We start from the raw sequence: 15,095 nt of genomic DNA on the forward strand, positions 1-15,095 counted from the left end.
GGCGAGAAATCTTGGACTAGATTTCCCACAAGAGAAAAATACTCTCACAGTCAATAATGAACTCAAAAGAACACACTGATCACCAACTAAACACATTTCACATTGTATCTCCATCATCGTACAGTAGACGATAACTTATGGGGTTTCAGATTTCCATCAATCAAAACTTTCACATTTCATTATCAATTAGATTCTTGATCATCTCCGTCGGCACGAGGCCTTCAGTGCGGATGGCATCTTTACTTGGATCAGGGCTGATAAAGTACAAAGTTGGAAGCCCTCGAACCTGTTGTCGAACCAACTTTCATGTCACAACAGTTCTAAGAGATCACAATAAATTTCTACAATCGCCCCAACGATATTTACCTGCATGTCCCCAGCGAATTCGTATTCCTCATCAGTGTCCACCTTCACAAAAAGTACGTTGTCTCCGTATTCCACAGCCAGCTGCAAAAATACAGAAGGTAATAAAAGAGTATCATCATCATGGAGTTACACAGATAGGAAGAGAACCCACTCATGGCAAGTTTAGAAACTCATTGATCAAGTTAGGGTGGAGGTTCTAATCATAACTCTCAAATCCTAATCAATTGAGAAAAGAAAATGCTATTTGTTCGAGGTAGATGTTGGTGAAACAATGAGATAGCTTTTGACAGCCTCTTCTTCAAAATTGTTCAGGATGGGAGGGGAAAGAGCAGCAAATGCTTCAATCTTAGCCCCCAGACTCAGCTCAGGCAAGGCAAAAACAGCAAATGCACTGTGCATCAGTTAATAAAGAGAGACTGTTACAATATTTCAACTCAGAACAGCATCAACGGCTGCTAAAAAGATGGTCTTGCATAATTAGTAAGATGTTTAGTTTCAGCTGAAGGGAAAAGTTCATGTCCCTGTTTTCTCGCTTGAACCGATCGGGCAGTTCTTGAACTCGTGCTATAGGTTTCGGAAGGGTAATGAGCTTCCAACGATCAAAAAAAAAAAAAGGAAAAAACTTTTTTATCGGATAGGAATGTTGGAAGGGACTATTGATGTAGCTTAAACAATAAGCCGATACTAGATTTACTGCTCGAATTCGTGCTTAAACAAAAGCTCGAACAGTTGGCATGCGCCACAAACAGCAACGAAACTCCCTAATCAAATTCCATAACTACATGAACTAGGGCAGATTGGATTCCTACTTTTCCTTTTCCATGAATTAATTGGGCAACCAAGCAGGTTTACATATCGAGAAAAGGGGAAGTGGTTCTAGGATTACCATTTCAAGCTCCTGGGCCATCAGAATGCAAGGCCCGCACCAGGTGGCGTAGAAGTCGACGACGAGGGGGATGCTCCTCTCGCCTTTCACCAGATCCTTCACCTCCTGGGACGAGACCTTCTTCTGCACAACCACCGAGCAAGGCAGGAGCTAAGTGAAAAGGAGGGGAAAGCAATAATAAACAGATGGAAAGAGAAGAGGCGGAGGAGTGAGAACCATACCACGAGGTAGTCTTCTCTTATGTACCTCCCATTGGGGAACTTGGTAACCATGCTTATGGTACCGCGCCGCCGCTTGGTGGTCGAAGCGAAGGGTTTGGAGGTGACGGTGGAGTTGCCGAAGCCAGAAGAGGAGCGTAAGAGGGTCGGTACGGAACGGATACGAGAAGAGAAGATCGCCGGCGGCGATGAGAGAAGGGTTGTTGCCGCCATCATCGTGGGTTGGTCGACCGCCGGAGGAGGGCGAAGGCACAGCACGGTTGCTTCTGCGGTCTTGTCTATCCACGCGCTTCGCCTAAGTTGCTGTTTTATTGGGCCAATCATTAAATGGGCTAGCAATAAGCTTCGGCCCAAATGATTTTCAAATTAAGAGTATTTTGATGATTTTAAAGTTGTAGTAGCCAGAAACACCAAACACAACTTTAAAAACAAAGCAAACGAACAATTTTAACTATATAGAAGATTTTTTATTGGTGCTAAAACAAATCACTATTACAACAGAAACGTATCGAAGTAGCAGTAATAATTCATCCAGTAAACACAAATCTGAATCATCCTCGTCGAGGCATCATTTTTTACCATAGTTTAAACTCACTCGATCGATGAGTTTCACCTTGTATAATGTCACTCCAGTATATCAAAAAGGAAGCTCGAGAAGACAGACCATAATGCTTCAAGATGAACAACAACCGGTTTTCTTGACAGCTGATACATCGTCGCTAATGTTTATGGTTTGCCCCTTGGGTAAGTTTGCTTGATCATCACTTGCTTCTAGTGCCTTCCTGCTTGTTATATGGTATATCTGAGTGAGCACTTCTGAGAAGGCAGTATCGACATTCGTTGACTCGAGAGCGGACGTCTCCATGAAGAAAGTATTTTCATTCTCCGCGAAGGTCTTTGCTTCATCAGTTGGAACTGCCCTAAGATGGCGCAAGTCCGCTTTGTTGCCCACGAGCATAATCACAATGTTGGAATCAGTGTGATCCCTGAGCTCTTTCAACCATCGTGTCACATTCTCAAATGTTATGTGCCGGGTAACATCATACACCAGAAGTGCACCAACTGCTCCTCGATAGTACGCACTCGTGATCGCTCGATACCTGTTATAGGTAGGAAAAGAGACTGTTAAATCAAAGCAGCATGAAGTTCTTTTATTGTGAAAAGAAACACAGTCCAACCAAGAAGTGCTTCTTTATCTAAACCATAAAATGTTGGTTGTTAATTTGGAAAATGTAACACTGTCTTAGAGTAGAAAAACTAATATAAATACAAAAAACTACTGCTATAGTTCCTGATTTGTAGTCATTGTCACTAATGGACACCTATAACAACAAACATAGTAGATGACCTCAATTGTATATATGATTACATGAACAGCATCTTGGTCCATATTGGAGTGGTATTAATGAACAAGATGACATCAGTGAACTCAATATACCAAAGAAAACTCTAGCATAATTATAAGTGATTTAAGAGATCAGAAGATTACTAGTCTTATATCTGACAGTTTTGTGGAAAGATAAGATTCATTATGATTCTAAATAGTGGGGACTAACATAGTTTGATGGTGATCATAATAGTCTAATGTGGGGCACATGACAGCTTATTAACCACAACGTATCTTAGGAAACATACTTTATGTTGATCCTCGAGATGTCAATAATGCAAGATTGGTTCTGTTCATTTCTGTTGAAGATAATGAAAACAAATTGCCATCTTTTTACACTTAAATTAAGGGTGGACAGAGGACCAATCAATAAATTTGTTTTTAATTTCCTTTTAACCATGCAAAGCTATCACCTATTACCAATCAATAAGTTTTTTATTTCCTTTTAACTGTGCAAGGGCATCACCTATTTTCTTCTATATCTTATTATCTCTCTTATCGTATTGTCTTCTTCACCTGTCTCTTCCCTCTCTCCGTTTTAATGTCCACCATAGCCTGCGACACTAGCTCTTCTTCACTTCCCATCCTGCTAACAAGATCTATATTATCTCTAGTTGGAAATGTTATATAACCTTCCTGGACCAGATATAAGGCAGCCTAACCTGATAGGGCAACCTCACAATGGAAAATGGAATTTATGTCATCATCAAACACGCATTTGCTTAATGTGCAAGAGGAAACCAATTGAACAAAGGAAAGTTCGCCACTAAGCAGTTATAATTCCTAACATCAGTATGACTACATTCATAAAATCCAAAATAACACACATATAAATTAGAGTCGCCTGACAGGACAACCACCCACACTGGAAAAATGGCATTCATGTAATTACCTAACACACATTTACTTAAAGTGCAAAAGGAAGCCAACAGCGAAAAATAAAGTTCAACAATAAGTAATAATTCCTAGCATCAGTATGATTACATCCATAAAATCCAAATCAAGATGCCTAGATGCAAATACAGTATCAAAAGAATTTACAGCTCTTCTGAGTAAAAATTTTCAATTTAAAATGTTATAAATTAGTTTGACATCAGCATGATTGTTCAGCATCCATTCTCAAATTAACTTCTAACAAATGGAAACTATGTTATGCTTGTGACCATGGACAAGTCGTCCGATATATTGCTATGCAATAATTCAATAATTAAAAACATTAGGAACAAACATAAGTTTTCTATTTGACTAACTATCCTTTTTGCTTATTCATTTGTTTTTGCTAACCCATTAATACAAGAATAATGTCCCACTCAGGTATCTGCATGATTGGCCCAGCAATTTGGTTGCTATTGAGCATATTGCTTCCACTTTATAGATCTGTATCTAATATGTAAACCTCTCAATTACATTACTAAACATACTTTTTAAAGATAAAACGCCAAAAGCCATCTCAAGTCACAATATTAAGAATTGACAGGTGAATATATGCATCACAAATATTAGATATATTTATTGAATGAAATTAACAAAAGGACAGCAGGAAAAAAAGAATAATAATTATTATTCACCGTACTTAACAGATATGGCAAGAAGAAGGGAAAAAATGATCTGCAAATATGGAGTATATCTGGGTTAAATAGTTAAGGCAGTCTTGTTATCTCTTCGTAAGAGAACGAACATACATTCAACATTATTAGAAATGCCAAGACCCTCTATCAAGGAAGATATTAATTGCTATTAGAAGTTTTTGAAATTTTATAAACCCTGCAAATTAATGGGGAAATTCCTGCTTTGCAGGCCATATCCCTTTAAAAATCAGTGAAGCAAATAATATATGAAGCAGCAGGATGAAAATTATTTTCATTATAGTGATTCTTAATAGAGGCCTTGCCAGATTCGAGAAGGTTCCACATAAGAAATCTAATTCTAACCTAACTTGACTAATGGCCAACAGGTATCTCTGCAACAAACTGCTGATAGTTTACAGAATCAGCATATGACCAACAATGTTAAGAAATAGAACTCTGCTGCAAAATGCTAATTACTCTGCTCAAAGTTAACTGATCCCTTCTTATTACATCTTTTTTTCAAAGGAGGAACAAACTTCTGATTCACAACCTTCAAATCAAGGACCACATATACCGTGCATGGCCAGATCAAAATGATTTAAGACCACAAAACCATGGGCAACATCGATTACCAATCTGTCATCATTATATGGTTGGAAAATGTTCAATCAGCAGAGGATAGGAACCCATAAGCCACCTATCACAAAAGGAGAGAGATGTTGTAACATCCAAAATAAGGATAGCTTCGCCCTCCCACATGTTTAGTTGAGCATCATGATAATACTAGACAACTGCAGGAGTCAGTCTCAACTTTTTAATCACTCTAAAAATAAATAGATTCAAGAGAACTGGCATTATAAACAGCAGTGTGTAGGTAGGTATAGATATTTCCAGATGATGGATCACGAGTGCCCCGTAGGTATTGATTAGGAGGTCCAACGTTGACAACAAGCTCAACGACACGATTTGCAATGCGAACTCATCTGACAAAACCCTACTTTGTATTAAATCGAAATTAGCGTGCTCAAGATTTCACCAGAAATATAATCTAAGTCTTAGATCTGATCTGAAGCATTATTGTCCCAAACCGATGAAAGCTAGGATAAATCGAAAATACAACTGATGGAAACATATCGATCGACTAAAATAACACTGAGTAGGGTTAGAGATCAAACCTTTCTTGGCCTGCGGTGTCCCAAATCTGGGCCTTGATCACTTTATCCTCGACGCGAATGCTCCGGGTGGCGAACTCGACCCCGATGGTGGACTTGGACTCAAGGCTGAACTCGTTGCGAGTGAATCGAGAGAGAAGGTTGGATTTACCGACGCCGGAGTCACCGATGAGCACCACCTTGAAAAGGTAGTCATAGTCGTCATCTGACCTGTACGCCATTCCGCGATTGCCACGACCACCTCCGCAGACGCAGCGCCGACGAATTCTTAGCCGTGAGAACGAGATACACGTCCTCTTAGCGACCGGAGCTCCCGAGAGATCTTGGTCGGCGGCGCCTCCGACTCGGAAACGAGTAGGAACAATGGGAACGAATTTTCGACGGAGAAAATGGAAACACTGCGAGGCGGGCGGCGTGGCGTTTCCTTTTTGGTGCTTAAATAAGGAAAATAATAACATGCTGTTATCTTTAGTATTTATTAACAATATTATTACTAATTTAAAAAAGCTTTCTTTAGTGCATTTTCGTTCAACAAATAAACCATTTATTGGCTAAAATAAATTGCTGCAACCATAATTATAAAAAAATAGAGTACGAAATGTTTCGACTTTTAAGCTAATTATGTTGAACCTACCTTGATTAATCAATTCAATTATATAATTACTAAAATAATATTAGATTTATCTATGTAAGTGAAACAAACATCTAAATCAAATTAAAAACTTCGATCTGGCCATAAACTCATAGAAAACTTCGATCTGGTTGTTTACTTTCTTTGCTTTGTCGCTAAGATCGGAGAAAAACCGGTCAAATTAAAACAAATTTGATAGAGCATTCAAAGTTAAAAACGAACTTAAAGACGCTGATTGTTAGTTTTCTGCCAGAGCTATGGTCAAATTAAACAAATATGAACTCAACAGGGGTTGGGCACATAATTTGCCAGGACAGTTTGAAATTAAATCCAAACTCAAACCTATCAAAATGATCATACGAGTTAATTCTTTCTTAAAATTTAAAGGAAAAAAAGGAATTCGGCAATCTTATTCAAGTTTGAAACCACCTTTAAAATTGAGCTCATGCGGAGATTTAAAGACCATTTTGACGATCACCTTTATACCAACTAGTATATTGGAAATTAGGTAGTCCGTGTGCCCAGTAATTAGCTGGTATCTGTCTGGATACAACCAACAAAAAAGAAAATTAGTTTGACGCTGAAAAAACTATAACCACGAGCACATTTCCAAGTAGTGCTGGTGTTTAGAAGCATGTTATAATAGTTGGCTCAATATCGTTCGGCGGTCTTTACAAGTGGCTGGGCTTCCTGGCGCTCTTTAGTGAGATATGGCCCCCTTCGAACGGCTTCCTGCAACTGAAACAACAACAGATCACCAACTTGGCCGTCTTTGCTCCTTCTGTGTTTACAAGAACTCTGTTTTATCTATAGCACAAGTACTCTGAATACCAAGGCATACCTTTCCTGCTATGTTGGCAAAGGCAGCATCATGGAGCAGATTTGACGACAACAGAGCTTTGCTGATAGAGGCACAACATTCATGTCGAGCATCCATGCCTGAATGATTATTGTAAAATACAAAATTGAAGAATAATTTTTCATTCAATCTTAAATCATATTAATGCAACTATTGAGATGAAGATGTTAATCTATGTAGGAAGACAAACCATTTTTTGCAGTCTCAATCTTTGCATCAGTCACGATATTGATGATCTCTGGTTCTGAGCAGACCTCAGTCAAACACCAACGCCGAGCAACCAAGGCAGAAACCAATCTATATCCCTGTGGTTGGTTAATGAGAAATATTAGCGTGGAATTTAAATTAATTATTTCAGCGTGATCGTAGGATCCTACAAATCCGAATAAAATGCAGCGCCCACAAGATTGCATAAAGGTAAGGGCAAATCAGACAAATTGTCCTGTTTTCTTGCGCAAGATGTTAAAAAAGAAGAAAAAATCACTTACAGCCAATCTGATTTCTGGTTCCTGTTTTAGTGCGGAGAGAAATAATCCCTGCCAGCCAAATTTTAAATAGTGACTAAACTTCAACAAAACCAAATTAGTAGATGATGCAGGCAACTAAAGTAAATTGTATCTCAGACTCCATGTTGTGTGACTATGGTCGAAAAATGTTTGTGAAAGTATAGTTCCAATATACAAATAACAACCCACTCGGACAGCATCACTTGGAATTCTGTTCCACCACACCTTGGAAGAAATTAGAATAAGTGTGATACAATATGAAAAATGTGAAGAAGAAACTAACTGATGGTTTAAGCTTTGGTGTGTTTGCAGCGGCTGTATAGATGAGACGCCTAAGATTTTCCTCAGCCTTATCATCCAGTACCCTGCAATCTTCTGGACGGTCAACTCCACATAGGCTAGCCAGAGCGTGCAGACCAGCCTGAGCAATATATCCACCTCGTGATGAAAACAGAGAAAAAAACCATAACAAACAAAAAAAACATAATAAACAAGACAACCACAGAGCAAAGGAGGCAATTCGGACATAAGCTTAAAAATAAGTAATCAAACAAATCCTTTTCTTGAAATTGATATAAACTACAAGATATCATGACCAGTGCACCAATAACAAATTGGCAAATCAAAAAGAAGGGAAACAGAACCAGCAAAGCAGTTGCAACTTATTATAGAGTAGCCTATATAGTTTACTGGAGTATTTTACTCAGACAGAAATAGGATGGAAAGGAAAAGGGGAGAAAATGAAATTGTTTTCAGTTTTCTGGTTCTAGTTTTCATTTTCCAGGAAAAAATTTGGAAATTGAAATGAAAAATTAAAAGACATCCGCCATCAACTACAACCATTTAAATTATTTTTTCTAATCTCTCCTTTCAATTTGCCAGTAAGGAAGAAAAGAGGGTACCGGAATTTAATTACTTCCAAGTCCTCTTATTTTATTTCAACTTAAATCAATAAGAAGTAGAGACAACACAAGCAAGTTTACCCACTCTCTATTCTGTCCAAGTAAACAAAATGTACAGAAGTAGTGGAAGAAAATAGTGTAGTTTCTTTCTTTTCTTTTTCCTTATGATAAGTGTTCCAAAAACAAGAATTACCTAATGATATAGCTTATTTAGTATGTCAGGTACCCTAAAAAAAAACAAGATGTGAATATACTTATGGGGGAATGAATTTCTTACCAGTTGTTTGCCTCTGCTATGACGGTCAAAAGAAGACTCTACCACATGGGCTGCTACAGATGATGAGCTTGTCAGTAAGAAGTTTGCTCCTTGATTTGCTGCAAACGTTAAAATAGCATATAAGACTTCACACATCGAGCTGACAACCTCTTTTTATTTTTTTGCCAACAAAAACATGGTAAATATTTGCCTAGCCATACATCAGCATCAAATTTCTGTTCTGCTTCTATTGTCTATGCCAATTTGGTATTACTTGGCACCAACTAAAGGACACGGCTGTAAACTTAGTGTTTTATTTGCTTGATAAGATGAATGTGGAGGACCAAAATGAGAGAGAAAATAGGTGATATATCATGAATATGATCTTCAACTTCTTTCCTCGACAAGAGGAACTTGGAGGACCAAAATTGGGCAGACAATAGATGATACAGCATGGATGAGGTCCATGATTGAAGATAAAAGTAATGCTGATTAAATTAATGAAAATTAGCTTAACCATAAATATAGGCATCAAGTTATGAACATCAAAATTTTCTGAATAACAGAAAGCATCTACTTACTTGCTCCCATCATGCCCAATGCTTCCAAGGCACTTTCAGACTCATCAGTATTTTGGCTACCAAGTACTTTTAGTCTTCCATCAATGGTCTCAAGAAGGGCTGTAACACCTGAAACCCAAGTTCAGGAACAAGATTAACAAAATTGTCAGATCTTAAAATCATGGGCTGTTATGTTCGTCCTCCCAGATAAATCTATATGAGCACAACTAATACAAAGAGCAATTCAACAAGAATAAATCATCATATCTAAAAAGAATGAGGAAACTGTAACCCTGGGCCTAGCCATAAACATAGTAGAAATATAACAAGTTTACTAATGGTGCAGAGTGAGGTGTTTTACTTGATATATTAACAGCCACATAGGCCTTCGATGAAGAGATAATCCTTCCACTAATCAAAGCTGCTCTTGATCGTAAGATTGAATCAACTGATGAATTGCTGATACAAAGCTAAAGATTTCAGACGAAGTAACGATGACTAGAATCTAAAGGAAAAATATACTACCCATACCTGATCAAATTAGTTAATAACTGAAGTAAAGTGGTCCTCGATAAGAACATGCTACTGTGAGGAGACTCCACTAACTGAGCAAGCAGAGAATCCAATAAATATCTGACTAAACTGCTACGTGCACTAGTATGGAACAATGAAACATCAATTGACTTTGGTACAAACTAGAGTTGATTGCATAAACACCTCAACACATTAGGCTTCTTTTCTAGTTCTGTACTAATGTATGCCCAAAAAGAAGTACAAATCTATTTCTAGTTTAATATAAGACACGAATCAAGGTCAACATATTCAAGCATAAAAGAGAGAATTTATGACATGAAATAAGTGGAGGAACCCTGATATCTGAGTTTTCAATCATGCCACATACCTCATACAAAATCTCCAAAGCGCTCAGAGTTTCCAACGTATCATTCCCATCGTTGATTTCTATCTCAAACAAGTTAAGCAGGTTTGAGCCGTAAATTGCAGCTGCTACAGTGCTAGAAAGAGAGAATAGCTTTGCCAAGAGATCTAAGATTCGTGTTCGTCCCTAAATCATGGAACAAAAACCAATCATAAAAAACACTTAGAGAAAATTTTATGAAAATTCAAAATATCAGCAATGTACCATCCCGTCACAATAGGAAAAGAAAGGAAATGTTGGATTTCAAGCTATAGACAACTCATAAGAAAAGAAAGGGAATGTTAGATTTCAAGCTATATACTATTTATAGCATGTATCACAAAATTAGTATGAGATCAAAATTTAATAACTAAGAGAAAAAAGTAGGTCACCCAGCGACCAGTGCTTTGAAACATTACCTTGTAAAACTTAATTTTTGGACAAGATGATAGGATTTAAGCTGAAATTCAATGTGATTGCCACCGCACTAAAATAAGTTCATTGTTTGGATTAATACCCGTCGGATTATCGATTTCATCCACATACAGTTGAACATCAATATCACCTATCATTGATTGGTTTTGTACCTCACTACTACCATATAGTAATTTCCAATTGATTGAATTTGTAGCTCAATAGTACCATATAGGAATTGCTATTTTGGTTTATCTCAGATGATGAAATTTTCATCAGCCTTGGTGCATCCAACAGCTTAGCTTCTCTTCTCTGGTGCTAATTTAGTTTACACTAGCATTCTTCTATTGCTGATATCGAGCAGTAAGTGATGAGCTAAAAATAAATTTACCGTTGCAACATGGCCACAGATAGTTGTCCATCTAGAACAGATTCATTTGGGAATCAGAAATATACATGGTTATATAATAAAAGACTGAATCATTTATATTTTTCATGGAAATTATAATTTTCTAGTTTTGATAATTGGTTCTGAAAACACAAACAAATCCCAAGCAGACATGATTATAAGGTTAAGGAACATATCAGCTATATTATCATTGTGATAACTGTGAGATTAAGAAATAATGTGAAAATATCATGAAAATTTTAGTGAAGAGCTGCATAAAGTAAGTGACTAGGAAAAGGACACTCAAACTAATATAGAAGAAGAAACTTAACTAAATATTAAGAAGACAATGTAGCAATACTCTGAAGTAGAAATACCTCATATCTTGCTATTGAGTATATGGGATTATGAGGTATTGCTGTTGTATTTGATGTTCAAACTAACAAAGAACAAGAAATTTCTCTGTATAGAAAGAAAAAAATGTAATACCACTGAAGAAGACTGGGCAGCTATATTCTTGATCAATGAAGGTTCTTCACCATCCGTTGGAAAAATGATGCTCTAGGCAATTCATGCAATGAAAATGAAGAATCATGTGAGTTCCTAATAATACGAACATTTAACTTGTGTAACTAAATTCAATAACTGCTTAGCTTACAATGCCCTCTGGAAATTTAGCAATACTTTGAATTGCTCCAAGAGAAGCAGCTGAAGTTTGTTCATCTCTGCCTTAAGGAAATGTGTATTAGATGAACGTCACAAGGGCAAACCATGGAAAATGGCATTTCGCCATGCATCAACAACGCAAGCATACATTAATGTTGATGAACATCACAAGGGCAGACCGCGGAAAATGGCATTTCACCATGCATCAACAACGCAAGCATACATTAATGTTGTATAAAACCAAGCATTTCAAAACAAAAGGGACAAATAAGGAGTATATAGTTAAATTAAACTCTCCTGTTATGCATATCTTAGCTGGAGAGATCCCTTCACTATTTTCATAGAGTGAGCAGAAATCTTTGTGTTTTCTCTTTCATATTTGTGTTACACCAAACAAACTCACAATTGTCAACTATACAGCCTTATTAAGAGTACACTCACAATTATCAACTATTCAGCCTTATTAAGAGTACACTTTCAAAAAGTCAAAACTATGTATTAATAAATAAGCAAAATATGATGTGAATGGCTTAAATTTCACAGATGCTAACCAGTATGAGATTCAAGTCCATGTCATGCTAGCAAAAATCATGAATTCTAAAAATAGCATCGATTATACACCAATACTCTCCCTCTAAAATGGTATACTGATACAGACAATCAATTCATACCCAAAACATAAGCACAACAGCAAGTATTGTACCAAAATACTATCGCAATAAAATTATGACATTGAAGAATTGAAAACTATGATAAAGCATAAAAAAGAAGCTGAATTCATAAGTCAATTTGAAAAAGAAATATATAAGGTGGTCAATTTTAAAGGAAACAAAATAAATTGTAATATCAAAATAATGTTCCATCTTCCGAGCCCCATGTTCAAGTCATCATAACCCAATTTTGGAACAAGAAAGAAAATGACAAGAATATCAAGGAAGGTTTAAATATGCTTACCCATCAACTAAGCAGGTAAGCAGAAGTGGATAGATATTATACTCAATAATAACCTGAAGAGAAGAAGCTGTATTACTGCTGTTCTCCAAAAGATAAGATACCTGGTAAAAGAAGTAGAGGGAGGGTTATTACTTAATTCTTTCCATGTAATTTAGCAGTGGAATACAGACAGAAAAATGATATGATCCATATCAGGTTTAGTAGTAAAATATGAAGAAACATAAAGAAGTAACAGCAGAAGGATATAACATTATTCCCACAAACTCTGAAGGATACAGTTTTGCAACGCAAGTATGCCTATAGAGATTCCAAATTTCCAATATAGTTTGCCTTAATGTTTATCTTTAATGACTAGCTTTGCTTTCTATTTTCATTTGAAGCAGCACTTTATAATACGTTTTAGGATCAAATCATATCATAACTTGAGTACATGGAATTGTCAAAATATTTTTTATGTGAATGTTAATAGTACCACAAGAATAAAGAAATAGGGAGAGGTATATTCATTACTGCCATAGATGTCATAAAGCAAAGACAAGAATAACTCATGTGATGCAGTAGAGTTTCAAATTTTAAACTTTTAATTCATCATTATGGGTGTTTCAATAATTGGGAATGTTCATAAAGTTTAATTGACCAATAGCACCTAGTCTAAATCCCATAAAACAGGATCTTATTCATTGGATATGGTTTGTCCAACTTCCCTCCACTGCTCTCTACCTCTCTCCCAACTGCATCAGCAGTGCTAATCATAATCTGAAGCTAGAAAAGTTCAGTACCATGAAATCATAAATGGTGGAGAAGCAGATTATGAATTAACAACTTATATTATGCTTGGTGCAGAGTTTCTGCAGGAGCATCCTCTATTCAGGTTCAAGATAGACATTTTAAATGCATGAATCATTTAAAAAAAAAACTATGCTTCTAATCAAAATTCTTGTTCCTACTTTCACATATCGACTTTAAGAGTGTGTTGGCAAAAAAATGCATATAAAATTTCAAATGCAACAAGGGAAACAAATTGTTTTCTTTAAAAAATGTAACAGAAAATTGTTCCCTTGCTTTTTCAAGGCAAATCAGTAACAATAATAGGAAGTGTTTTGTTACACGTACTGCTTTGCAAGACAAGCATCTAATAAACTGTGAATTTGCCTGAAGCCCTGCTTGTATAAATTGCTGAAAAACAGAACATGTGAAAGAGAAAATAATTAATATGTAATTATAAAACTAAAATAACATATAAATGCAAACTTTAATGAGAACATTTGCAATAACCTGCCAATCATAGTGTTGTGAAAAACTATAAAAGTTTTCTAATATGAAAAGCTAACAGGAAGCATCGATGATTTAATCCGACACAATAATCAAGAGTCATTGGAGATGCTTCTCGAAATATCTTCATTAGTTAATCAGTTAGACGAGTTCTCCTAAAGTGGAACCAGCTCTAGTGTTTAATCACTGGCTCCCATTATCTTTTTGTGTATCATGTAATATAGACAATAAATAGCAATGTCACAAAAAAATGAAATTTGATTAGCATTAACTCCAAATATTGCATAAGTCGGAAGGGATTGTATTATTCTGATTACATAGCACAGTCACTTCTAAACTCAAGATATAACGTCTAATATTTGAAGCTCTTCCACATACATTGAGACAAATATGGCAATCAAACTGCGAGATCAATACAAACGGCAGGCGTTCCAAGGTAAAAAAGACACGAGTCACGACTTACGGAGTAGTCCGGGAGCAGAGAAGCTCCGTAACTTGTCCTGAATATTTTATCCAAACAAGAAACAAGAGTGTCTTCAACTCCATTCACATCTGCATTCCTTTGCAAAGCACTGCAACGACGGAAAGGACAAGGTTATTCAAAGCAAATATATGCATATTCACAACGACAACAAGATAACGACCAACGTTCACCGAATACAATTCGATGCTAAACCCTATCACCCAAATGAGACTCCCAAACAAAAAAAAACGACAACATAATAAACAATCACAGAAAAGAAAGCCGACAGACCAACCTTAATAATACATGAAGGGGGAACTGATCGAGGAACTCCTTGACAGAAGCATCGTTCTGCAATCCTAAAGCAAAAAACCAAATCAAGAGAAATCGAAACATGATCCGATCGAATTCGGGCGAGTAAGAGAAGAGTACCGGGATAGGAACCGAACTCGGAGGCCGCGTGGAGAAGAGGAGCGAGATCGGCAGGCAGATCCACTTCCATGGCCGCACGAATCGAAGACGAGAAGCTACTTGCGGAAGAAGACACAGCGAAGTGGAAACCGAGCCTCCGCCTATATAGACACGCCCAGGAAGAACCGACTCGCAACGTGGCAAGCAAATGAGATAGCCACCACGTCCAGGGCCATATCAGATAACTGCAGAGAACCGGACGAGCCGGACCGGTATTCCTTCTTACTAATCTTCGCTTAA

The 15,095-nt window shown here is 36.8% G+C and overlaps 3 protein-coding genes across 4 annotated transcripts; all 3 read right to left on the reverse strand.

The window, feature by feature from the left end:
• Nucleotides 1-57: 57 nt before the first annotated feature.
• On the reverse strand, nucleotides 58-1,735 carry LOC141846089 (thioredoxin-like protein CITRX, chloroplastic). The gene is made up of 4 exons (XM_074734072.1): nucleotides 1,474-1,735; nucleotides 1,253-1,375; nucleotides 367-447; nucleotides 58-286 (listed from the first exon to the last, which is right to left on the reverse strand). The coding sequence occupies exons 1-4, from the start codon at nucleotides 1,684-1,686 to the stop codon at nucleotides 170-172; spliced, it is 534 nt and encodes a 177-aa protein (XP_074590173.1). The 5' UTR covers nucleotides 1,687-1,735; the 3' UTR covers nucleotides 58-169.
• A 186-nt stretch (nucleotides 1,736-1,921) lies between these two features.
• On the reverse strand, nucleotides 1,922-6,055 carry LOC141845835 (ras-related protein RABA1f-like). The gene is made up of 2 exons (XM_074733837.1): nucleotides 5,601-6,055; nucleotides 1,922-2,570 (listed from the first exon to the last, which is right to left on the reverse strand). Exons 1-2 carry the CDS (start codon nucleotides 6,053-6,055, stop codon nucleotides 2,144-2,146), a joined length of 882 nt encoding a protein of 293 aa, XP_074589938.1. The 3' UTR covers nucleotides 1,922-2,143.
• A 638-nt stretch (nucleotides 6,056-6,693) lies between these two features.
• LOC141846541 (uncharacterized) lies at nucleotides 6,694-14,912 on the reverse strand. Of its 2 annotated transcripts, none has more exons than XM_074734583.1 (17): nucleotides 14,817-14,912; nucleotides 14,680-14,743; nucleotides 14,385-14,493; nucleotides 13,763-13,825; nucleotides 12,650-12,750; nucleotides 11,688-11,754; nucleotides 11,519-11,590; nucleotides 10,213-10,374; nucleotides 9,843-9,916; nucleotides 9,673-9,770; nucleotides 9,333-9,440; nucleotides 8,773-8,870; nucleotides 7,877-8,014; nucleotides 7,576-7,623; nucleotides 7,278-7,392; nucleotides 7,070-7,167; nucleotides 6,694-6,960 (listed from the first exon to the last, which is right to left on the reverse strand). In XM_074734583.1, the coding sequence occupies exons 1-17, from the start codon at nucleotides 14,884-14,886 to the stop codon at nucleotides 6,880-6,882; spliced, it is 1,566 nt and encodes a 521-aa protein (XP_074590684.1). In that variant the 5' UTR covers nucleotides 14,887-14,912; the 3' UTR covers nucleotides 6,694-6,879. The 2 variants fall into 2 exon arrangements, with proteins under 2 accessions (XP_074590684.1, XP_074590683.1); XM_074734582.1 differs by having other exon boundaries at nucleotides 6,694-6,966.
• Between the last annotated feature and the right edge of the window lie 183 nt (nucleotides 14,913-15,095).

This window comes from Curcuma longa, chromosome 15 (genome assembly GCF_044706935.1).
Source record: "Curcuma longa cultivar G26 ecotype Majalengka, Jawa Barat chromosome 15, ITB_CL_G26_1.1, whole genome shotgun sequence".
Taxonomy (NCBI): Eukaryota; Viridiplantae; Streptophyta; class Magnoliopsida; order Zingiberales; family Zingiberaceae; genus Curcuma; species Curcuma longa.

What these genes read in the sequence shown, in the direction of transcription:
- LOC141846089 (XM_074734072.1), bottom strand. Translation starts at nt 1,686, where the DNA reads ATGATGGCGGCAACAACCCTTCTCTCATCGCCGCCGGCGATCTTCTCT. An exon ending in TGGCCCAGGAGCTTGAAATG is followed by an intron (nt 448 to 1,252) that starts GTAATCCTAGAA and finishes GTATTTTTGCAG; the next exon opens with CTGGCTGTGGAATACGGAGA. An exon ending in AATTCGCTGGGGACATGCAG is followed by an intron (nt 287 to 366) that starts GTAAATATCGTT and finishes GTTCGACAACAG; the next exon opens with GTTCGAGGGCTTCCAACTTT.
- LOC141845835 (XM_074733837.1), bottom strand. Translation starts at nt 6,055, where the DNA reads ATGTTATTATTTTCCTTATTTAAGCACCAAAAAGGAAACGCCACGCCG. An exon ending in GACACCGCAGGCCAAGAAAG is followed by an intron (nt 2,571 to 5,600) that starts GTTTGATCTCTA and finishes TACCTATAACAG; the next exon opens with GTATCGAGCGATCACGAGTG.
- LOC141846541 (XM_074734582.1), bottom strand. Translation starts at nt 14,886, where the DNA reads ATGGAAGTGGATCTGCCTGCCGATCTCGCTCCTCTTCTCCACGCGGCC. An exon ending in CGAGTTCGGTTCCTATCCCG is followed by an intron (nt 14,744 to 14,816) that starts GTACTCTTCTCT and finishes TTTTTGCTTTAG; the next exon opens with GATTGCAGAACGATGCTTCT. An exon ending in TTGCCAACATAGCAGGAAAG is followed by an intron (nt 6,967 to 7,069) that starts GTATGCCTTGGT and finishes TTGTTGTTTCAG; the next exon opens with TTGCAGGAAGCCGTTCGAAG.